This window comes from Equus asinus, chromosome 14 (assembly GCF_041296235.1).
Source record: "Equus asinus isolate D_3611 breed Donkey chromosome 14, EquAss-T2T_v2, whole genome shotgun sequence".
Taxonomy (NCBI): Eukaryota; Metazoa; Chordata; class Mammalia; order Perissodactyla; family Equidae; genus Equus; species Equus asinus.
The window spans coordinates 17089284-17113893 of record NC_091803.1 but is presented as its reverse complement, the minus strand read 5'-3'; the positions used below and the strand labels follow the sequence as shown (position 1 = coordinate 17113893).

Here is a 24610-nt window from a genome sequence, read left to right as displayed (position 1 = left end):
GTCAGTTATTTGTAGAATGTCCCACAATCTGGATTTGTCTCTTTTCTTTTAAGGGTTTCAGGTTAAATGGTTTTGGTTAAGTGATGTGTACATCTCATTGCCTTCTATCGAGAGCACATATTGTCAGTTTGTCTCATTTTTGGTGATGCCGAGTTTGAGCACTTGGCTGAGGTGGTGTCTGCCAGACTTCGCCACTGTTGGGGTGCTTTTACGTAAGTAATCTCTGGAGGTGATCATTTTAAACCATTCCCCAACAACATTTTTGCCCAGTGATTTTACAGACAAACAGATTGATCTGTTTCTGAATCAGTTACTTTATTGGAGGTTGCAAAATGGTCATTTTTCTAAATCTATAATTCTTTGTACATTCATTCACTGGCAGCCTTCTGTAAATACCAAGTTTCCCTTCTGCTCTCTGCATTTGCATTTCTTTTTTATTCTTTTTGAGTATTACTCCAAGCTCATGGATTCCCTTTATATTTAATGTGTTATAATACATCACTGTCATTTTTTTATTATTCATATTGTCCTAGGTTCAGCCAGTTAGGATCCCTTTATGCTGGCTCCTGTGTCCTTTTGACACGTCCCCATCATTATTTGAGCAGTTTCTTACTTTCAGGCACAAAGTGTTCCTGACTCACCTTGGACTTTCCAGCACCAGTCATTTTTCCAAGGAGCCCTGGATCCTTTTAGTGGGGAGTGATATTTGGAAATCTAGATAAACTAGTTTGTCTGCAGAGTAAGGAGTCAGAGGAAAGTAGCAGAAAGACTGGGGAGAGTGGGGAGGGCCTTGAAGGTCAGGCCAGAGAGTTTGGTTTTACTCTGTTGGCTTTAGGGAACTGACCATTGGCAGCCAAGAACAGGGGAGTGACATAGTGTGCAAGATGCCATGGAGAGGGAAGCAGGGGGACAAATTGGAAGGGCATTGCCCACCTTAGTGTTCGCACACGTTGAGGGGAGACTTACAGTTCTATTAGTTTGGGGATAGAGCAGTGATAGGTCCATAGAAAACGAAGTAAAAATAGACTGAAGCAAACCAGGGAAAACATTAGAAGAAAGGAAATGCCCCCAGTTCACCATGTGGATTATTTGTGAATAATACACAACCATAAGTCATACACTGAATATTGATTTAACCTATTGCAATATGATTATTTAGAGAATATGCTTGTATCTGTGTGTGGTGTGTCAAACTTGACTACACAGGAGCCATTTTAAAATGGAGTCAGAGCTGCCTTTCCAGAGAAACTGCTTTGCTGTCCCAAACCTTTGGACTGGGCCAAAATGATTTATTTTACTAGCAATTGTTTGAGAAGTCAATAGGAGAATGGACTTGCCAATCACAAAGACTGAGGATTGGGGACTTCCTGAAGATGGAATCAATAGTCAATCACTGTTTAGCCAAGATTAGCTCTCTGCCTCCAACTCCAATTAAAATTTTTTTTTTTTCTTTTTGAGGAAGATTAGCCCTGAGTTAACATCTGCCACAATCCTCCTCTTTTAGCTGAGGAAGACTGGCCCTGAGCTAACATCCGTGCCCATCTTCTTCCACTTTAAATGTGGGATGCCTGCCACAGCATGGCTTGATAAGTAGTGCGTAGGACTGCGTCTGGGATCCGAACTGGTGAACCCTGGGCTGCCAAAGCAGAACTTAACCACTGCACCACCAGGCCAGCCCCTCTGGTTAAAATTCTTTGTAGTACAATCTCCTTTCTTGGCCTTTAAAAGCCCCTGCCCTTCGGGGCCGGCCTGGTGGCACAGCAGTTAAGTGCACACCTTCCACTTTGGAGGCCCAGGGTTTGCCAGTTCGGGTCCCAGGTGTGGACATGGCACCGCTCGACAAGCCATGCTGTGGCAGGCATCCTACATATAAAGTAGAGGAAGATGAGCACGGATGTTAGCTCAGGGCCAGTCTTCCTCAGCAAAAAGCGGATTGGCAGCAGTTAGCTCAGGGCTAATCTTCCTCAAAAAAAAAAAGCCCCTGACTTTTACTACCTAGAGGGACACTGTTTGGGTTTCTACCTGAATTCATGCTCCCTGAATTGCAATTCTTTGATCCCAAATAAATGCTTTGTTTCTTAAAATGGCTTCTGTTTTTGCAGGTTGACAGGTGTTTGTGGGGGGATATAAGAAAGCAAAGGCCTCCTCTTCCACTGAAGAAAGTCAACAGCTAATTTTAAAACTGAAAAACTGAAAAACAGCAGAATATATGTTACTTAGAAATATGGAAGTAAATACCAGAGGAAAGAGCTTAACAAATTGAAAATGGATGCTTGGGGGGGTGGGAAGAGGATGAGGGAAGGGTGCTGCAGGGCTACTTTTTGTAGAACTAGTTGAGATTTTCAATTACTTTTTGCTGACGAAGATTTGCCCTGAGTTAACATCTGTTGCCAATCTTCCTTTTTTTTTGGTGAAGAAGATTGTCACTGAGCTAACATCTGTGCCAATCTTCCTCTATTTCACGCGTGGGTTGCTGACACAGCATGGCTGCCGAGTGGTGTAGGTCCACACCTGGGATCCGAACGAACCCTTGAACTTATCCACTATGCCACAGGGCTGACCCCGAAATTTTTTTTGAACTATGTTTATATGTGTCCTTTTTGGAACTATGTTCATTTTACCATGAAAAATACGTAATTTTAATGTAGTTTAAAACATTGTAAAAGAAGAAAGTCATTATAGTAGTTTTGGCCAGAAATAATAAAGGCCTGAAGTTGGATGCTGTGGGGATGACAGGAAGGAGAGAGTTTAAGATTTAGGCAGGCAGAATTGACAGTATCTGCTCGACCCTATGGCTGTGGAGCTCAGGAGAGGTCCAGGCTGAGCCTGTGAGGTTGTGAGGAAGCTAGGGCCAGTAATAGAAACAAAAACACCCAGATAGAGCAAGTGATGGAGGGAAGGAAGATAAGAGACTATGGGTTTGGGATGTTTTGAGTTTGAGGAACCAAGAGGACAGGCAGGAAAAGACCAGCCAGAAGCTGAAACTGTCTAAGCAAGGGTTTGTGTCTGCATCAGTGAAAGATGAGTGTGTGGCAGGGCACGGCTCCACATGACACAGATCACAAAACAGGCCCTGCTGACTGAGCTCATGTCATCAAACTACCCGGCGGAGCGCTGCACAGGGAAATGTACTCTGTTTCTTTAGAGAGTGCTACTCCTGGCGCTGGGCAGCCACAGCTGACTCTGAGCAGTGGCAGGTCTGGTACAGATACCTGGAAATCACACATTTTAATCTCTGCCCTTTATTATTAATTTGTTTATTCAAATGTTGGGAGAGAAAACACATTAAACAACAAACGTTGCTAAAATTATGATTTAAAAACTTGGGAGTTCAGTGAAAGCAGATGTGGAATGGAACAATTAGGAAAAAGCATTAGGAAGAAAGTGTGGGATTCAGACGCACAGAGGAGAAAGAAGCACACTTCTGGCAGTGGGTAGGAAGAAGTGTAGTGAATTCTGGAACTTGGGAGGAAATGGTCCACTTGGGGCTAGCTGGGAGTTAGGAGATGGCTACTGGACAGGAAGAGTGAACTCAGAAAGGATTTTCCCACAACAGGAGTCAGTGAAATTATTAGAGCAGGGAACTGAGAGTTGTGTTAACTTAGTCTCTCCCATTGTTTTTTTGTTTTTTTTTTTTTGACATTTTCAGGATGAGATGTTAAAATCTTGTTAATCAGCTCCATTGTTTGTAAATTTGAGCCACAGAAATGGAGGAAATCTACCAAGCAAGAGTCACATTAAAGTTTATTATTTTTTATATTGTAAACCTAACATATAACCAGTATAGAAAAACAAATTGAAAAATACAGAGATGAAAATAAAACCAACCATAATTCCATCTCTCCAAGGTAAGCCCTGCTCTTTATTTGAGGAGGCCCTTCTCAGCTCCTTATTGTGGGGCCCCAGCTGATAGGCCGTGCTCACAAAGCTCCGCCTCTAGCTTCCACTTCCGGCTGCAGAATTCCCAACAGTGTTCTGGATGGCTTTCCAGGGTACCTCCGGTTGTTGTTGCTGAAACTGAGCCCATCACTGACTCTCCCGTTTTAGATCTCTGCTTCACCAACACCAGGGCTGGAACCCAGGCCACAGCCGCCCCAAGTGCTGAGATGATGATGGTTGCCCATTCTCATGTGCAATTAGATGCTTCCTTTGAAATATCAACTTTTTCCAAAAAATTGTTTCTGAGTGTTTTGGAATCCTTACTCTGTGTGTAGTTACGTATCTAGTCCTGCAAATGTCCATCTCATTAGTCACCCAGTCTGTGCCTCTCAAATCTGTCTGCCTCTCTCCACTGATCTTGATCTATTTGAGGCCTTTGGAATCACCGCCACAAACTAGTGCCATTCCTTCTCAGTGGTCACTCTAGTTCAACCATCACATGCTGTGGTCATGATGATCACTTCCTTTGCCAGTCTCATCTCTGGATACTTTCTGCCTCAAAACCCCCATGTTTTAGGCATATTGTCCTGAATTTACCAAGTCTGCTGCAGCCCCCTCTGCTTAGAATATTCACCCCTCATTTCTCTTCCTAGTGAATTGCTACTTACCTTTTCATAATCAACTCAAATGCCATATCCTCTGAGGTTTCTCCTAATCCTCTTAGAAGAAATGTCTACTGAAAGAAGATGAGTTCCCTTCTCTAGTAGGTGATCAGAGGAGGCTCCAGAGAGGTGGCATCTGACCTAGAACGTACCTTTTAAGGGGGGTATACTTTTGACAACAAAGTGGGAAGAAAAGGAGAACAGGTTCTGGCACTGGCCTGCTGCATTCAGGGCCACCTAGCAGTCTAGCCCTGTTGAAGAACAGGCTGGGAAGGGATGTTCTGTGGCCACTGAAGATCTTTGAAGTGAGGGAGACAATTAAAATAGGGAGAGAATTTTTGATGAGTGTGTTTCTTATTGGACTGGATAGCCAAACAGATTTTGGACTATGTGGGTGTAGTCTGCTTGGAGAAGCAACTCAAATGTCCTCACTCCTGGCACAGTAATTGCTGTCTTCTTCCTGCGCACTTTTTTTTTTTTAAAGATTGGCACTTGAGCTAACAAGTGTTGCCAATATATTTTTTCTTCTGCTTTTTCTCCCCAAATCCCCCCCAGCATACAGCTGTATATTTTAGTTGTGGGTCCCTCCAGTTGTGGCACGCGGCATGCCGCTTCAGCATGGCTTGATGAGCCATGTCTGCACCTAGGATCTGAACCTGCGAAACTCTGGGCCATGGACCCTGAGCGCGTGAACTCAACCACTCGGCCTCGTGGCTGACCCCTTCCTGCGCACTCTGTACAGCACTCATCACATAGCATAGTGATGATCCGTGTCTCTTATTTTTTCAGGGCAGTCTTTTTTTTTTTTTGAGGAAGATTAGCTCTGAGGTAACTGCTGCCAATCTTCCTCTTTTTGCTGAGTAAGTCTGGCCCTGAGCTGACATCTGTGCCCATCTTCCTCTACTTTATATGTGGGACGCCTGCCACAGCATGGCTTGTCAAACTGTGCCATGTCCACAACCGGGATGTGAACCGGCCAACCCCCCACCACTGAAGCAGAACCCGTGCACTTAACCGCTACACCACCTGGCCGGCCCTGTTTTTCCTTCTCTATCTTATTTTTTTCCCCTATAGCACCCAGCACAGTGCCTTGAACATTGCAGGTGCTAGTAAAGACTACTGGAATGAGTGGGTGTATCTTTAACACTTAAGTCCTTTAATGTATTTTTCCAAAGAAGCTTCTGTATTACCCTTTCTAGCAAGCCCCTAGAAACAAGCATCAGACTAATATCCGGATCTCAACGACACCCTCATAAAGAAGAAGTTAACTTTGGGTGAGCAAGGCTGGGGCTCCTTGTCCTTCAGTGGAACCTTTGCTTGGGCAAGGTCTTAGAGTTGCTTCCCGCCAACCCCTCCTCCCATCCGCCCCACCCGCGCATCCCAGGGCGTGGCCGAGCGCGGCGCCTTTAAGGAGGGGGCGGAGCACAAGTGGAAAGACAAAGCCCCTGGCCGCGCGCTCCCCCTCCCCCCTCCGGCGCACCACACGGACACTGGTGCCCGGATGTCGGTGTCGCCGTCGGTGACAGATGGCGCAGAGTCTGTATGCTAGGGGGCTTCTCTGGCTTGACCTCCTTGAATTCCCGGCATTTCGGTCTCCGCTGTCCCCCACTTTCAACTCCGCCGCTGGAGGTCCGCACGCCTGTCACCGGCGCTTACATAACGTGACCTTTCACCTCTTCATACTGCCCTCTGGTGCGCTGCAACGCAACTGCGCGGCTGGGGAAGGGGGCGGGACCCAAGAGGAGACCGGCAGCTCCTCCGAGCCAGTAGACTGTGAGCACTGACCAGCTCTCCGCCTATTGGAGCATTCGCCACCGGCGCCACAGGGGAGCAAGTTAGTGTGTGCGCTGGCCGGGCGAGGGGGAGGAGGGGAATCTCCCGCCATTTTTCAATAATTTCCTCCGGTGCAGCTGAGGAGGAGTCGTGACTGCCGAACGCGGGGACCCGTAGCGAAGGTTGGCCGGAGGCTGCCGGGCGGCGCGGCGGCGTGCGCGGGAGCTCTGTGCCCCGGCGTCCGGTTGCATGGCCCTCGCGCGGCCGCGCCGGCAGTGAGGGAGCCGAGTTCGCGCCGCCCTCTCACCCCTCCCCTCCCCCACCCACCCCCGGGAGCCTGCGCTCGCTCCGGGCCGCGGGGCCTAGTGCCGCGCCGCGGGCTCGCGAGGGGCCGCCGCCTCGCCGCCGCCGCGATGGCGCCACTGCTGGGCCGCAAGCCTTTCCCGCTGGTGAAGCCGCTTCCCGGCGAGGAGCCGCTCTTCACCATCGCGCACACTCAGGAGGCCTTCCGCACTCGGGAGTATCCTTTCCAGCCGCGCCGGCCAGGCCGCCCGCGGGGGGCGGGGGGATGGGGGTCCGGGGCCGGCGGCGGCGCGGCCCCGCGCGGTGGCAGCTGTCAGCGCGCCCGGCGCCGGCGGGCCTGCGCCCGAGCCCGAGCCCGAGCCCGGCGTTCTGGGGGCTGGCCGGCCCCGCGCAGGCCGCCCGGAGCCCCGCGCCCTCCATCCTTGCCCGGCTCCGCACTTTGTCCCCGGGCCTCGGCGGCCGGCAGCGAACCCCGCGTCCCCCTCCTTTAGGGCGGCAGGCCTTCGGGCCCGGGGGGCGCGGGGCTGCCTTCGCTGCTGCCTTTTCCTTTTTAATCACACCGTCAGCTGAAGTTTTTGAAATGGGACGCGCGCGGCCTTGTGATCCGCTTGCACCGTGTCGGCTGCGTTTTACCCGGTCTCTGCGGGGGCACCCGTGTTTCTGTTCTCCCGGCGGGGCTGGAGGCCGGTGATGATCTGACAGGATCGGGAGGTGGGGGACCGAGAATGGGTTTCCAGACTCAGAGGAAAGGGAAGAGAAAGAGTTCCCTTGGAGGAGCTGATGCCTTGCTTCCCTGGGCATGCACGTTTGAAATTTTGACGATTTAGAAGATTGGGATTTGTTTTTGAGTAAAATTAGGCACGACGTATAAGTAGGAAGCATTGTCTTTTAAATAAGCATCCTCTCTTCTAATCGTTGTTTAAGATTTCTTGCGCAAGCTGAGTGTTTTAGTTATCAGTTGTATGACTTTTATTTACTTACCTTATGGATGCCAGATGAGTCCTTTTTGAAGTTAAAGTGTGAAAAAGAAGATTTCTGAGTTAAGCTTTCTTTAGTGTACGGGCAGCTTCAAGAGGGAAGGCGAATGTATTAGTATTTTGATTTATCAGCTTTTTCCCTTTGGAAGGTCTTGACTTCTTAGTAATTTCTGCTTGTTTGCTTCTGCGAAGGAAGTGCCCATGTGAGCGATGTCATTTCATTTCATTTCTCTTTGCTTCCCCCCTTCAACGTAATACTTTATAAGGTAACCTCATTCATGTTTGAGTGCAGTTTGTGAATATTGGGTGTTTACGTACAGAGAGACCTGGAAAGTAAGTCCATGCTGTAGGAATGCTCTTGAAGAAATAGAACTGTAGCATCTCAGAGCTGAAATGGACCTTGGAGGTGGTTGGGTTCTCCTGCCTGCTTTGCCAGGTGGGCCCAGGAAGTTGAGGTTGACTTGTTAAAGGTCACACACTGTAAGTGACTGGAGCTCGGAGTAGAATCCAGTGCTCTTCCTATCTCATCCCTGTAAGTAAATCAAAAAGGAATTTGAATGATGTTAGTGCATTTTTCGTATCAGTTTGTGGTCTAAGGTGCATTTAAGGGAGGAGTGCGGGTGGTAATCTGGTTCTTTTTCTTGTCTTGTTAGGACTTTTGGATTGCTTTGGAGAAGTACTCCAGCTCTACTAAAAACATACAGCATTATTCTAAAGGTGCCCTACTTTAAAAAATTTTTTATAACATTCGAAAACATTAGTGGAGTAAAAAATTACTTGTGGGAAGCTGCCATATCCTTTTCAGATGTCATCTTTTGAGCAGGTGATGGTTACTCACATACTAATATCATCGGACGTTAATTTTTCAGGTCTGGTTCTAGTGGAGTGTGGAAAACATGCGGTAGAGAAGAGGCAAGTTCTGAGTCTGTCGTAGGCCTGGAGCCATGTAAAAAATGGCCGTAGATAGCTAGTTTAGAACTGGCAGCACAGGCGTATTCATATCATTTACCAAAATCATTGAAATACAACGAACTATGTGAGCAGTTTCTCTTGATGACGGTTGAAAACTGAAACCTGAAGCTTTTTAAGTGGTATGTATTTAATAAAAATCTTCATTTTTTACATTTCCCGTACCATTATTTAGAACCCTTTTAACAAAGGAGTTCTTAAATGTGTTACTTATTGGGGGGAAATTGCTCCCTGGGGAATTTCTACAAGTGGAAGCACTTTGAGGATCGTTTTTAAACAATTGTACTGTGTGGTTGGCAGGTTGGCATATTTCTTTATTAGGCTATTAGTGATTTTATAGAGGAGAACAAGTATGTGGTTGGGTAACAGCTGCGTTTGAAGTATTGTTATTTCCAGTTCTTAATTTATATTTACTGTTATGTTTTTAATCAGATTTGATACTTTAATTTTCTCCTAATACCTGCCTTTTGATTGCATGTATATTCTATAGCAAATTTGTATGATATTTTATTGACTTAAAGAAAGTATTGTATACCTTTATTAAGCTTACAGTGGTGTGACAGTGATGCACACATTTAATGATTGGGTGTTATATATGGATGATTATGTTTATTGTACGGTAGCTTTGAGTCTGTGGTACATTACTTCCTAGGGAAGTACTACAGGCAAGACACTAGACATAGTTGGAGAAATTAACTATATCAAAATCAATTCTTGATGTGATTATTTGACAATAGGATGATAACACTGACTGTATTTTAAGTCAAGATGGATTTTAAGGAGGAACCAAACCTACATGCAGCCTGCTGTAGATTAGTATTTTTGTTGTATTGCTTTAACTCCTAGTTTGTAAAGCTTAGAAACAACTAGTTCATAGTCTTTGTAGCATCAATATATGAGAACTTTTAGAGATGTAATGTGGAGGGGCTGTTAGAATATACAGTTATTCTGGCTCTAGGCAAGAATAATTTGACTTGCCTAGAAAAACATGTCTAGAGCATGTCTCCAGAGTTGGAGTTAAGTTGTAGTTGCAAGACAGGATTTTATTGGACAATGGGACTACTGAGCTCTTACGTTGATTTTTATAGTTTAATTTCTTTAAAGTAACAAGTTATACCAGATTAGAGTTATTTTTAACTTAATGATAAACTGGTCCAAAGAAAGAAAATAGGATAAAAAGCAAATCTTGAGTTGGCACTTTGTCACCTTACGTACAACTCTTAGGGTTATAGTTATGCTTATTTAACCTCCATACTTTTCTGGGCCATTTCCTTTCAGGCTATCAAGTACTTTATTGAAAGAAACAATCCTTACAAAGCTAAAGAGAACAAAGCAGCAGCATATTGTGGTAAGGAGGTAGCTCTTGAACTCATGAAAAAGTAGATTCGTATTGAGATAGTCTAGGATTTGAAAATATCTTATCATTTATAGCTTTCACAACCTTTGGAGAATTACTTTGACATTTTGTCTGCAATATATGTGCAGCGGTCTCTGGAACACTGAAACCTCAATTGGCATTTGCTCTGAGTGGTTATTTGAGAGTGAGCGAATTATTTTGGTAACCTAAAATCTGAAATAGGATTTAGAGGCAGCTGACTCAGTGTCCTTCTAGTGGACTGTTTTTACTCCTTTCATTTTCATTTTTTCTCTCGCTTTCTTTTAACATAAGTCAAAGTAGTAACCAGAACATAGTTACATAAACTTAAAAATACCCAATGTTAGGGATTCTTGCAGGAATTTCAGTTTCAGACTTGAAATTAATCTAATTTAGATGACTAGTCAAACATTTTGTGTTATTGTCAGAGGACGTACATTCCTAGATGTAAACCTTAGGTTTATAGTGCTGTCCAATAGAAATATAATGTGAACCACATATAATTAAAAGTTTTCTAGAGGCCACATTTGGGGGAAAAAAAGAAAACAGGTGAAAAAAGCGAAGGACACATTTTTTCTTATTCCAAGATCCAGGCTGAAGGAGCAGTCCCTGTCTGCAGCGTGCTTTTCTAGTGAAAGTAAGAGCTGGAGGAAACCAGGATTGCTTTTTCAGCTTCTTCCGGGAGGTGGCATCTGTCACATCTGCTCACATCTATTGGTCACAGCAAGTCATGTGGCCAAGCTCAGCATCACTGGGAGGGGATGTATGTTCCTCTTCACAGGAAGCATTGCAGGCCCCATGGCAGTGGGTAGAGATGTAGAATTCTTTTAAGAAGGGAGGTGAGTATTTGGAAAGAATAATACAGTCTGCCATATTTCAGGGGTCAGGGAATGTTTCCTGGGGGAAGTTACTTTTAAGTTGAGATCTAAAGGATGATTAGAATTTAGTTAGATGAAGGATAGGGGACTTGGTTTTTTGAAGAGTTTGTGAATGTGAAAGTTCTTGATTTTGAAAAATTGGAACAAGTTTCATATGGCTGGAGTGAAGAAGTGGGAAGGGAGATGGAATTGCCTAGTCGTGAGAGATACAGAAAAGGGCTGCATCACACAGGTCCTTGTGAGATGGGCTGAAGAGTGTGGACTTTGCCTTAAATTTAGCAGAGGCTGTTGAAAAATTTGAACAGGAAAGAAGCAGTCTTTTAGGTCAGAAAGATCACTCTGGCTGCAGTGTTTAGAATGGATCTGCAGCCTTGAGACTAGCAGCAACATAATCTAGGTGATAGATAATGGTAGTCTGAATAAATTTACCAGCCCTTGGGGTGGATTTCAGAAATAAATTAGGTAGATTTGACAGGATTTGGTGGTTGATTGGGGGAGGAGTCATGGATATTATTTTGGTTGTCACTTGGTTAGTGGTGTCATTCTCTGATTTAGAGAATCCTGGAAGAAGAACAAGAGTTTATTTCTCTTTGTTTGACTGAGAATGGGGGGCATGGGAAGCGAAGTATTTAGTTTCAATGTTTTTTTTTTTTCTTTTTTTTGAGGAAGATTAGCCCCTGAGCTAACTGCTGCCAATCCTCCTCTTTTTGCTAAGGAAGACTAGCCCTGAGCTAACATTGTGCCCACCTTCCTCTACTTTATATGTGGGATGCCTGCCACAGCATGGCTTTTGCCTAGCGGTGCCTTGTCCGCACCTGGGATCTGAACCGGCCAACCCTGGGCCGCCGAAGCAGAACGTGCACACTTAACTGCTGCGCCACTGGGCTGGCCCCTAGTTTCGATGTTCTTATATTGAGTTGCTGTGCATATTCAAATAGAAATGTCTGTATTACTAGTGGATATATGGGCCTGGAGTTCAGAGAGAGACTGAGCTGGTGATAGAAATTGTTAGCATATAGGTAGTAGTTGAAGTGGGAATGGATGAGGTCACCCAGAATGAGAATGCTATGGTGATAGCAGTGATTTTACTTACTTATTTTATTTTATTTTTTCTGAGGAAGCTTCGCCCTGAGCTAACATCCGTGCCAGTCTTCCTCTGTGTTTTAGTATGTGGGCCGCCAGCATAGCATGGGGCTAACAGAGCAGTGTAGGTCTGCCTCCAGGATCCCGACCCAGGCCGTCTAAGCCGAATTTGCTGAACTTAACCAATAGGCCACCGTGGCTGGCCCTTTTGGCGGTGGTTTTCAAAGGAAGGTGGGAAAGATATGTTTCAGGGGAAAAGGGACTTTCATTGTTTGAAAAACTATGATCAATTTAAATATATTTTGTTTGAAAAAGTTTCCCCTTTTTCTCTTCTTAAAATAATACAAATCACAGGAAATAAAGCTCAACAAAATCTTGACTGGTGAAGTGATTTTCAGTACTATGGGAGCCAGAGGATTGCTTCCCTGTGAACATATTTGTATTTCAGGAGGCCTGAGGGCAAATGAGATTTTTAGGTACTCAAAAAAAGAAATGGGTTTAAAAACAAACAAAATTGAGGAAAAAGGATGCTAGGGTGAGTAGCACAAAGGACTAGAGAAGACAGGAATTACCAATGATGCCAATTAAAATGTTCTAAAATCTTATGACTGAGTGAGAAATGAGAATCTGAGGCTGGATTTAGGATCTGTTATTGGAGTGGAAGGACTGAATTGAGGAAAACATAGATGGTTGCAGTTAGGGACTGAAGAGATGAAGATGACTCTGATTTCTGACTTGGGCACTAGGGCCATTCAGTGAGGTTGGAAATATCTGTTAAGGAGCAAATTTGGGAGGGGGGAGGGATAATAAGAGTTGAGTTTATAAAAAGTTGGATGTGAGGTATCACTGAGGCATCTAGGTGATACCTGTCTTGTATGTTGTTGGCTATATGGGTCTAGGTATGAGGGGAATAGTCTGGGCATCTTATTCCTATTTTTTAAAATAACAGCTAATAGTAAGAACTTAATGTTCTCTCTTTAGGACATCTTTGCTAATCTCACATTCTCTCTGATTACACAGTGAATTTCTTCAGTGTAGCTAAATAATGTACTAGAATGTTATCAAGCTTTTGAATGTTTTAATAAATCCATGTACTGATTCTTTCATTGTCTTTATTTTACCTCCCCTCCTCCAGTGCAAACAGACAAACAAAAGGAGAAAAGGAATCCATGTTGTTGGTTAGTTATGATAATATCCCTCCGGAAGCCATACTGTTTCCTTTTCTCTCTCTATAGGTTTTTATAAATTTTCAGTGATTGGATTTACATAGCTTTGGATGGAAGTCTGACTCCTGGTTTTTATTTATACTCTCTTTTGTTGAATCATTTAAATATTAATACCACCCCTGGTAATGAAATAGACTCACTGCTTTGGTTTTGGCAGATCTGGAGAGTGATGTAGTCAGGGAAGGTGCTTATACTATTGGCTAAAACTGCTGTTTTGGATTACCTGTGGATTTGTCCTTGTCGTTTGTCTTTTCACTGATGATAACCCTGGAAAACCAAGAATCTCCATATATTAAAAATGAATTACTTGTTTAGTTGTGAGGTAATATTCCAGAGGGAGCTGTTTGAATACTTTTAGTTCAACCACTATATTCTGTTTGTTTTGAGGAAGATTAGCCCTGAGCTAACATCGGCTGCCAATCCTCCTCTTTTTGCTGAGGGAGACTGGCCCTAAGTTAACATGCGTGCCCATCTTCCTCTATTTTATGTGGGACTCCTGACACAGCATGGCTTGACAAGCGGCGCATAGGTCCGCACCCTGGATCCAACCTGACGAACCAGGGGTCACTGAAGCGAAATGTACGAACTTAACCACCGGGCTGGCCCTCAACCACTGTACAAAGTGTCACTTGGAAAGTACAGAGATTGGCAGCTAATTCTCTATTTGTGGTGTTAGTTTATTTTCTTGCATAGCATCTGTTGCTGTGCATAAAAGCAAATTAGTTACTTGTCACTTGAATTTGAATGTGGCTTGCTGGTAGTGAATTCCAGTTGAGATGTGTGGAAGGTTACCATATACCTGGCACTAACTTATAGGATCTCTTCTTCTATCTCCCTCATGAAGACTGAACAATGACTGGTAAATGACTTGTGAATGTAGTATTATTGGAGACAATATAAAGACTGGATCAATATTATTATATCAAAATTATTTTAAGACTTTATGGCATTTATTTATTTATTTTTTTGTTGAGGAAGATTAGCCCTGAGCTAACATCTGTGCCGGTCTTCTCCATTTTATTTGGGGGTCAGCATGGCCCAGAACCTGAACCCGGGAACTGGGCCGTTGAGGCGGAGCGCGCCAAACTTAATCACTATGCCTTGGGGCCGGCCCTTGGAATTTGTTTTTTAAACCTTACGAATCAACATGTGTTTCCAAGGTAGACCGGAAGGCTTTTAGTAACTGGATCAGAGCATATGCGCGAGGTTATTCCAAACCGCCTGTAGACTGTGGTCTAGTCATCTCCTCTCACAGCGGATCTGATCCTAAACTTGCTGGCCATCTGACGCCTGTGGTGATTTCACATACCTTAGCTTCTCATTCCTCATGACTTGTGTTGTGTTTTGCCTTTATTTTTCCTTACAAATTTTTGTACTGTGTAAGTCTCGTGAAATGAAACTTGAGTGAATTGAAGAAATCACATTTGTACTGAAATATTAACATTTTATTTGTAAAACAAGACAGACCATTCTAATCGTACTTTAGTCTTAATCATCTCATTTAGAGAATCTGATTTCAATTTTATCTTCTCATGCCATCCATACATTATAGAAAAGATACTGTAGTTTTATTTATATATATATAAGTATTTTATGGATATGGATTGGTTGTCTCTGTTTCTTGAATATTGTTTTCCTGAGCCACTGTTAACAGAGAGTATGAAGCCCGCTTGGAAAGATACAGTGAGCGCATTTGGACGTGTAAGAGTACCGGAAGCAGTCAGCTAACACACAAGGAGGCCTGGGAGGAGGAACAGGAAGTTGCTGAACTGTAAGTAATGGCAGCATTGCCCTTCTACCACTGTCTTCACCTTATTAGGAAAGGGGGAATGTTAACCATAAAGCAAACTTTATGTTTAAATTTGTGGGGCGTAAATTGGAATACATTACATTAGTATAATGTATTGGTGTCTGAGTGCCTTTGCCTAGTGATATTTTGCTAGTAACAGAGTGTTTGGAATATATAGTTGTATGTATACTCATTTAGGCATTTTCCAGGCTTTTGAGTATTCTTGCTCTGTACTTTTACCTTGTAAATACTCTGGAGATGTGGTTCTAAGCAAAGGAACCTGGTATAATCTAGCAGTAATATGGAGGCAGCAAATTAGCAGAAAGTTTTCTTTATTTTGTGGTCGTTTGAAATTTAGGACGGTATTTACAGCAGCTATCAAAAATAAATACACGGTTTGAGGACAGTTTATCTAAGTCGGGTGGTTGAATGAGGTCTTTGAAAAAATCCTGTGTTCAAAGTGCTTACTTGTCTGGATATTCTCTCAAAGAAAACATTCAAAATTTGTGCAGTAGGAGCATGCAAAAGATAAGTAGAAACTAGGGATGATAAAACAGTACTCTGGGGAATTTGGAATAGAAGCTTTTTCTGTGGACTTCTCATTGACTTGTCTTGTTAGCAGATAAGCAGAGAGCATACAATTTAGTAATCTAATACTGTTCTGCTGTTTGTCTAGTGTAACAGCTCTAGGTTCACTTGAGACCTGAGTTCTAGTAATGGCTCCATCACTGACTAATAATTAGTCAAGACTGTTAACCTGCTGCCTGTTTCTCCTTGGCCTGGGTCACTTACATCGTTCCATTTTGGATTAGTGTTATTTATGTGTATGCCTTGTTTAGTATACTAGACCAGGGGTTGGCCAACGTTTTCTGTAAAGTGCTAGTTAGTAAATGTTTCAGAGTTTGTGGGCCATGTGGTTTCTGTCTCAGCTATTTAACTGAGGTTGTACAGTGAAAACAGCCATAGATAATACATAAACAAGTGGGAGTGACTGTGTTCCAATAAAATTTTATTTGCACAAACTGGTGGCAGACTGGATTTGGCCCATGGGCTGTTGCTGACCCCTGTGGTGGCCTGTCAACTTCTTGAGGGCAGGTCTCATATTTGGCTTATTCTTGAATTGGTTATAGTGCCTAGGAATAATCCTCTGTACTGCATAAACACTAACTGTTTGTTCTTTCCAAATAGAGATTACACTACCTTCTCTGGGTGTCTTTTTGGGACAGAAGGATATGTGTGTGAAAATTCTGTGCAAATAAAAGATAATAGCCATTAGCCTACAACTAATAAAGAGTATAAAGAGTAGTAAGGAGGAGGTCAGTTATTGTTGCACGTAATATGATTATATACCTGAAAAACCTAGAGAGAATCAAGTGAAAACTGTTAGGAACAAATAAGAGAATTTGGTTTCAGAGTGAAAATAAATTGCTTTACTGCACATGAAGAGATAAAGTACAGTGGGAATTTAGAGGCTAGAGAGACTAACCTGGGGTTGTTTGGGAAAACTTCATGGGATTTCATGAAGAAGGTGCTGCTCGAAGATAGTTTGTGCCAAATTATAGAAGACAAGATGAGACTTTTGTATTTAATTCAGTAAACAGTGAGAGGACAGCAATAATTTTTGAACAGGAGAGGTGCATATGACAGTTTCATTGATTGGCATTGGGCTTTGAGAAGATGAATCTGGAAGCAGTGTGTAGGATAAGTTAGAAAGGGAAGAGGCAAGTGGGAAGTCTGTGTAGGCTAGCTAAGAGAGTATTCAGGTAGGGAATCATGGCATTGTTAGGAATAGAAAGAATGAGATGGGTTCTCTCATCCTTTCTGAAGAGAGAATTTTTGGCCATAACTTTGGAAAACCACTGCAAACTTTGTTCTTGAAAAGTCATAATACACATAAGCGTATTAAAGATTTTCAGAAGACCTATAGTAAAGAAACTTTAGCATGGTTTAATCTTGTGGGTTTCAAACTTATTTGGCCTTAGAATCCATTACATTGAAGGGGAGTTCTGAAGAACACACTTGGGGAATGCTTTATGTGATTTGATAGCTAATAATATAGGAGGTGATGGGAGCAATTATTGAAAAAGACTGAGGTTTTACAATTTTTATTCAAAGTAAAAATCTTTTTTTCTGATTATAACAGCAATGAATATCTGTTAAAGAATGTAAACAGTACAGAGTTAGTAAAAGAATCTGAATATCATTGTCCAACATCACTCCCCGGAAATACCACAGACAATGGAGTTTTAAAGCTGAGTGATTGGGAGGCTTAATAGAAAGAGTGAGTGAATTTATAGGGGCCAAGAAAGGCCTAATGGAATTAAGGAAGTCTGAGGGCATCTTGGAAGTATGATTAGGCTGGGAAGGAGGACAGTGAGGGGAAGACAAAGGTAACAGCCTTAATAAAGGCAGGGAGACTAGAAGCTTATTGATTGTGACTGGGGAATAGCAGATAACTTGGTATGTTAATTAATTGTAAGGGAGTATGATAAGATTTTAAGTCTAGCAATCAGTTAAAGGAACATCTGTAGTTATGAAACCTACAGAGAGTGATTGAGAATATTGTAATATGACAATAAACCTAATACTTGCATTCGATGAATGTTCTTGTGCCTGATCCTCTCCTCTGCCCCACAACACAAATATTAAACTATCTGGTCAGAATTGAATCTCTAACAGCTATCTGTTTAGGTTGCTTCCCATTTTCTGCTACCGTCAAGAATCCAGCAGTGAATATCTTTGTGCCCATTGACGGTTTTGATAATTGTTGTCGGACTGCCTTCCAAAAGACTTGAAACAGGCTACCGAGCAGTGTGTGTATGCTACTTTGCACTAATCACTTGCTCATATTGAGTGTGATAATTAAAATTCTTTTTGGCTAGTTTAATTGGTGGAAAGTGGTACTTCATTCTTTTACTTTGCCAAGGGCTTTGGTGTTCAAGTCATGGTTCCAACATGTTAACCCTTCCTACTTTATTTTCCTTACCCACAAAATGAAAATTCTAGGCATCTCACAAGACATTGTGAGAACTATTTGAATGAGTGCATGTGAAAGCATGTTATTGATTGAGACGTAACACAAATATAATCAAGTTCTGGTCTCCTAACCGAAAAATGGGCAAAGGATATGAATAAATAATTCATACCTAAAAAGGGAAGTCTACTGCGAAAACAAACAAATGAGAAAATGTGCAGCCTTACTAATGATGTGCCTATTATTTTCACTTTATAGATGAGAAAATTAACTTGGATAGGTCAGTTTGACAAAGCTATTTAAAAGTTCGTTCTTTTTCCTGTGTACCACATGGTTTTTAATCTTTTTATTCCCCAGTGCCTTGCGTACATTTGCTAGAGAAATGTTTAAATTGACTTGGGGTAAATCTCTGGATAGGTTTTTCTGCATTTTCTTGATAACTAATAACATATTTGTTTAGTTTGAAGGAGGAGTTCCCTGCCTGGTATGAGAAACTTGTTCTGGAAATGGTTCACCATAACACAGCTTCCTTAGAAAAGTTAGTAGATACTGCTTGGTTGGAGATCATGACCAAATATGCTGTGGGAGAAGAGTGTGACTTTGAGGTAAACGCCTTTTTTATTAATGTTATTTGACTCACTAACTATATGTCAGGATTGGAGCTTCCAACATATATGACAGAATGTGTTTCTGTGTGTGTAAAATTGTGTTGTATATGAAGATGGCTTTACTTAATATCAAATATTATGAGGACCAAACTTTTGAACCATATTCATTATTGGAAATGTTTAATATGATGATATTTGTTACACAGTGTACCATTGCACCCTTGTTTTCCCTGTTTTGTCCCTTTTTGATAACTCTCTGCTATCTTGGCTTTTTTTTGTTTGGTAATTTTTTTCATACTTTGTTTAAAAGACTTTCAGATTTATTTAATCCAAATCTATGGTACCAACAAGCAAAAGTTTCACAGTAATAGTGAGCGAGTTGACTTTTTTCTTTTTCTACTTAAATTTGTTTTTTAATTTTCTAGCCCAGGTAACTCAAGGATAACTGTTACTAAAGTGATAGCTAACATTAAAGCAGTCCGTATGTAATCCTTTGAAAGCTTAAAGTAAGATTCAGGGGGAAGGGTGCTAATATTTGTTAAATATCTGTGTGTGCTGGATATTGGGCTAGTCGCTTTACATAATGTCTTGCAGAATCTGCACAGGAAAGTTGAGGTAGTAAACAGTAAGATATTTAGATAGCTTGTTCAGGTTGATAGAATGTGTTAGTTCTGAGTGATTTCAGCTGTGTATAATGAAATAGCTGACTAACAGTGGCAAGTACTTCTCAAACTTTAGCTTAAATAAAATCATTTAGAGGGCTTGTGATACACGTTGTTGGGCCCCATACCCTGAGACTTTGGTTCAGAAAGTCTAGGGTAGGGCCTAAAATTAGTTTGCAGTTCTAATGAGTTCCTGGGGTGGTGATGCTAACACTCTGGAGACAACACTTTGAGTAGCATCAACTTAAGCAGTTAAGACATTTGATTATCTCACATAATAAGTCTTAGGGGCAAGTAATTCCAAGTTTGGTATAGAGGCCGAATAATACTGTCAAGGACCTAGACTCTGTGTCTTTCTTTTTTTTTTTTTTTTTTTTTATTCAAAAAATGAAAATTGGCTTCTCATAACCCTTATTTTAGTATATTTTTTGTCTGTCTATCCGTATTTGTTGAGTCAAAACACCTGATAATCTAAATGTGCTTAAAATATGTAGATCAATTTTAATTATATGTTAGATATTTGAAAAATTTTAGATATTAAAAAACTTTGATTCATTTACTTAATATCGAGTCAATTGTATGAAGTCTGTAAACCCAATTTATTTTTACTAGTAACTTATCTATAATTAGTGTTAATATTTAGTAGTCTCAGTCTCTTACTGACTTGGCTTTTTTTTTTTTCTGACTTGGCTGCTTTTTTTTTTTTTTTATTAATGTTATGATAGATTACAACCTTGTGAGATTTCAGTTGTACATTTTTGTTAGTCATGTTGTGGGTACACCACTTCCCCCTCTGTGCCCTCCCCCCACCCCCCCCTTTTCCCTGGTAACCACCGATCAGATCTCCTTATCAATCTACTAATTTCCACCTATGAGTGGAGTCATATAGAGTTCGTCTTTCTCTGACTGGCTTATTTCGCTTAACATAATACCCTCGAGGTCCATCCACGTTGTTGTGAATGGGCCAATTATGTCTTTTTTTATGGCTGAGTAGTATTCCATTGTGTATATATACCACATCTTCTTTATCCAATCATCAGTTTCTGGGCATGTAGGCTGGTTCCACGTCTTGGCTATTGTAAATAATGCTGCGATGAACATAGGGGTGCAACGGACTCTTGAGATTTCTGATATCAGGTTCTTAGGATAGATACCCAGTAATGGGATGGCTGGGTCATAGGGTATTTCTATTTTTAACTTTTTGAGAAGTCTCCATACTGTTTTCCATAGTGGCTGTACCAGTTTGCATTCCCACCAACAGTGTATGAGGGTTCCTTTTTCTCCACAACCTCTCCAACATTTGTCACTCTTGGTTTTGGATGTTTTTGCCAATCTAACGGGTGTAAGGTGATATCTTAGTGTAGTTTTGATTTGCATTTCCCTGATGATTAGCGATGATGAACATCTTTTCATGTGTCTATTGGCCATATTCATATCTTCTTTTGAGAAATGTCTGTTCATGTCCTCTGCCCATTTTTTGATCGGGTTGTTTGTTTTTTTGTTGTTAAGCCGTGTGAGTTCTTTGTATATTATGGAGATTAACCCTTTGTCGGATAAGTGGCTTGTAAATATTTTTTCCCAATTAGTGAGCTGTTTTTTTGTTTCAATCCTGTTTTCCCTTGCCTTGAAGAAGCTCTTTAGTCTGATGAAGTCCCATTTGTTTATTCTTTCTATTGTTTCCCTCAAGTGAGGAGTTACAGCGTCCGAAAAGATCTTTTGAAACTGATGTCAAAGAGTGTACTGCCTATATTTTCTTCCAAAAGACTTATTGTCTCAGGCCTAATCTTTAGGTCATTGATCCATTTTGAGTTTATTTTGGTGTGTGGTGAAAAAGACTGGTCAATTTTCAATCTTTTGCATGTGGCTGTCCAGTTTTCCCAGCACCATTTGTTGAAGAGACTTTCTTTTCTCCATTGTAGGCCCTCTGCTCCTTTATCGAAGATTAGCTGTCCATAGATGTGTGGTTTTATCTCTGGGCTTTCAATTCTGTTCCATTGATCTGTGGACCTGTTTTTGTACCAGTACTATGCTGTTTTGATCACTGTAGCTTTGTAGTATGTTTTGAAATCGGGGATTGTGATTCCGCCGGCTTTGTTTTTCTTGCTCAGGATTGCTTTAGCAATTCGCGGTCTTTTGTTGCCCCATATGAATTTTAGGATTCTTTGTTCAATTTCTGTGAAGAATGTTCTTGGGATTCTGATTGGGATAGCATTGAATCTGTATATTGCTTTAGGTAGTATGGACATTTTAACTATGTTTATTCTTCCAATCCATGTGCAAGGAATGTCTTTCCATCTCTTTATGTCATCGTCAATTTCTTTCAAGAAAGTCTTGTAGTTTTCGTTGTATAGATCCTTCACTTCCTTGGTTAAGTTTATCCCAAGGTATTTTATTCTTTTCGTTGCGATTGTGAATGGGATTGAGTTCTTGAGTTCTTTTTCTGTTAGTTCATTGTTAATGTATAGAAATGCTACTGATTTATGCACGTTAATTTTATACCCTGCTACTTTGCTGTAGTTGTTGATTATTTCTAATAGTTTTTCTGTGGATTCTTTGGGGTTTTCTATATATAAGATCATGTCGTCTGCAAACAACGAGAGTTTTACTTCTTCATTACCTATTTGAATTCCTTTTATTTCTTTTTCCTGCCGAATTGCTCTGGCCAGCACCTCCAGTACTATGTTGAATAGGAGTGGAGAAAGTGGGCACCCTTGTCTTGTTCCTGTCCTCAGTGGGATGGCTTTCAGTTTTTGTCCATTGAGTATGATGTTGGCTGTGGGTCTATCATATATGGCCTTTATTATGTTGAGGTACTTTCCTTCTATACCCATTTTACTGAGGGTTTTTATCATAAATGGGTGTTGGATCTTGTCGAATGCTTTCTCAGCATCTATTGAGATAATCATGTGGTTTTTGTTTTTCATTTTGTTGATGTAGTGTATCACGTTGATTGATTTGCGGATGTTGAACCATCCCTGTGTCCCTGGTATAAATCCCACTTGATCATGGTGTATAATCTTTTTGATGTATTGCTGTATTCGGTTTGCCAAAATTTTGTTGAGGATTTTTGCATCTATGTTCATCAGTGATATCAGCCTGTAGTTCTCCTTCTTTGTGTTGTCCTTGTCAGGTTTGGGGATCAGAGTGATGTTGGCTTCATAGAATGTGTTAGGGAGTTCTCCATCTTTCTCAATTTTCTGGAACAGTTTGAGGAGAATAGGTATTAAGTCTTCTTTGAATGTTTGGTAGAATTCTCCAGAGAAGCCGTCTGGTCCTGGACTCTTATTTTTGGGGAGGTTTTTGATTACCGTTTCTATTTCCTTACTTGTGATTGGCCTAGTCAGATTCTCCATTTCTTCCTGATTCAGTTTGGGGAGATTGTAGGAGTCTAGGAATTTGTCCATTTCTTCCAGGTTGTTCAATTTGTTGGCATATAGTTTTTCATAGTATTCTCTTATGATCTCTTGTATTTCATTGGTATCTGTTGTGATTTCTCCCCTGTCATTCCTAATTTTATTAATTTGCGATTTCTCTCTTCTTTTCTTGGTGAGTCTGGCTAGGGGTTTGTCGATTTTGTTAATTCTTTCGAAGAACCAACTCTTTGTTTCATTGATCCTTTCTATTGTCTTTTTTGTTTCAATATCGTTTATTTCTGCTCTTATTTTTATTTCCCTCCTTCTACTGACTCTGGGCTTTGTTTGTTCTTCTTTTTCTAGTTCTGTTAGGCGTCGTTTGAGGTTGCTTATGTGAGCTTTTTCTTGTTTAGTGAGGTGAGCCTGTATTGCAATGAATTTCCCTCTTAGGACTGCTTTTGCTGCATCCCAAATGATTTGGTATGTCGTGTTCTCATTTTCATTAGTCTCCAGATAAAATTTGATTTCTTCTTTAATTTCTTCAATGATCCATTGTTTGTTGAGAAGCGTGTTGTTTAGTCTCCACATTTTTGCACCTTTCTCTGCTTTTTTCTTGTAGTTGATTTCTAGTTTAATAGCATTATGATCAAAAAAGATGCTTGATATTATTTCAACTCTCTTGTATTTATTGATGTTTGCTTTGGTTCCCAAAATATGGTCAATCCTTGAGAATGTGCCATGTGCACTTGAGAAGAATGTGTAACCTGCTGTTTTTGGATGAAGTGTTCTATATATATCTATTAAGTCCATCTGGTCTAATTTTTCATTTAATTCTATTATTTCCTTGTTGATTTTCTGTCTGGATGTTCTGTCCATTGGTGTTAATGGTGTGTTGAGGTCCCCTACTATTATTGTATTGTTGTTGATGTCTTCTTTTAGTTCTGTTAAGAGTTGCTTTACAAATTTTGGTGCTCCTGTGTTGGGTGCATATATATTTATAAGTGTTATGTCTTCTTGGTGGAGAGTCCCTTTTATCATTATATACTGTCCCTCTTTATCTTTCTTTATCTGTTTTACTTTGAAATCTACCTTGTCTGATATTAGTATAGTGACATCTGCTTTCTTTTGTTCATTATTAGCTTGGAGTATTGTTCTCCATCCCTTCACTCTGAGTCTGTGTTTGTCTTTGGGGCTGAGGTGTGTTTCCTGGAGGCAGCATATTGTTGGATCTTGTTCTTTGATCCATCCTGCCACTCTGTGTCTTTTGATTGGAGAGTTCAATCCATTTACATTTAGAGTGATTATTGAGATGTGGGGGCCTACCACCACCATTTTGTGTCTTGTTTTCCGGTTTTCTTCAGTTTCCTTTGTTTCTCGTCCCATGGTTTAATCTGTTCTGATGTAGAGCTGCTACTCTCTGTTGTTGTCCTTCTACTTATCTCCTCTGCTCTTGGTTTTGTAGCCCCTTTCCTTTTTTGGATTTTTCAGGAATGAGGGTTTTCCTGAGGATTTCCTGAAGAGGAGGTTTTGTGGCAATGAACTCCCTTAATTTTTGTTTATCTGGGAAAGTTTTTATTTCTCCATCGTATTTGAAGGATATTTTCGCTGGGTAGAGAATTCTCGGCTGTAGATTTTTGTCCTTCAGATTTTTGAATATATCATTCCACTCTCTTCTAGCCTGTAAAGTTTCTGCTGAGAAATCTGCTGATAACCTGATGGGGGTTCCTTTGTAGGTTAGTTTCTTTTGCCTGGCTGTCCTTAGTATTTTCTCCTTGTCGTTGACTTTTGCTAGCTTCACTACTATATGCCGTGGAGTTGGTCTTCTTGCATTGATAAAGTTTGGAGATCTATTGGCTTCTGTCACCTGAAGATCCATCTCCCTCACCAGATTTGGGAAGTTCTCAGCCATTATTTCTTTGAATAGGCTTTCTGCCCCTTTCTCCTTCTCTTCTCCCTCTGGTATACCTATAATCCTTACGTTGCATCTCCTAATTGTGTCTGATAATTCTCGGAGAGTTTCTTCATTTCTTTTTAGTCTTGCTTCTCTCTCCTCCTCTGCCTGCAGCAATTCTATATTTCCATCTTCCAAATTGCTAATT

General features: G+C 41.3%; 1 protein-coding gene and 1 long non-coding RNA gene across 2 annotated transcripts in view; both read left to right on the top strand.

Moving 5' to 3' along the window:
• The first annotated feature begins 6021 nt into the window (after nt 1-6021).
• BAZ1B (bromodomain adjacent to zinc finger domain 1B) overlaps nt 6022-24610 on the top strand; it is a 79733-nt gene continuing 61144 nt past the window's right edge. The window contains exons 1-3 of the mRNA XM_044746398.2: nt 6022-6834; nt 14780-14896; nt 18349-18493. Of these exons, the coding sequence (XP_044602333.1) occupies nt 6728-6834; nt 14780-14896; nt 18349-18493 (369 nt within the window). The 5' untranslated portion in view covers nt 6022-6727. The remainder of the gene's footprint in view (nt 6835-14779; nt 14897-18348; nt 18494-24610) is intronic.
• Nucleotides 6941-8685, top strand: LOC139040164 (uncharacterized). The gene is made up of 3 exons (XR_011494153.1): nt 6941-8126; nt 8248-8311; nt 8464-8685. It is a non-coding gene; the product is annotated as an uncharacterized lncRNA (long non-coding RNA).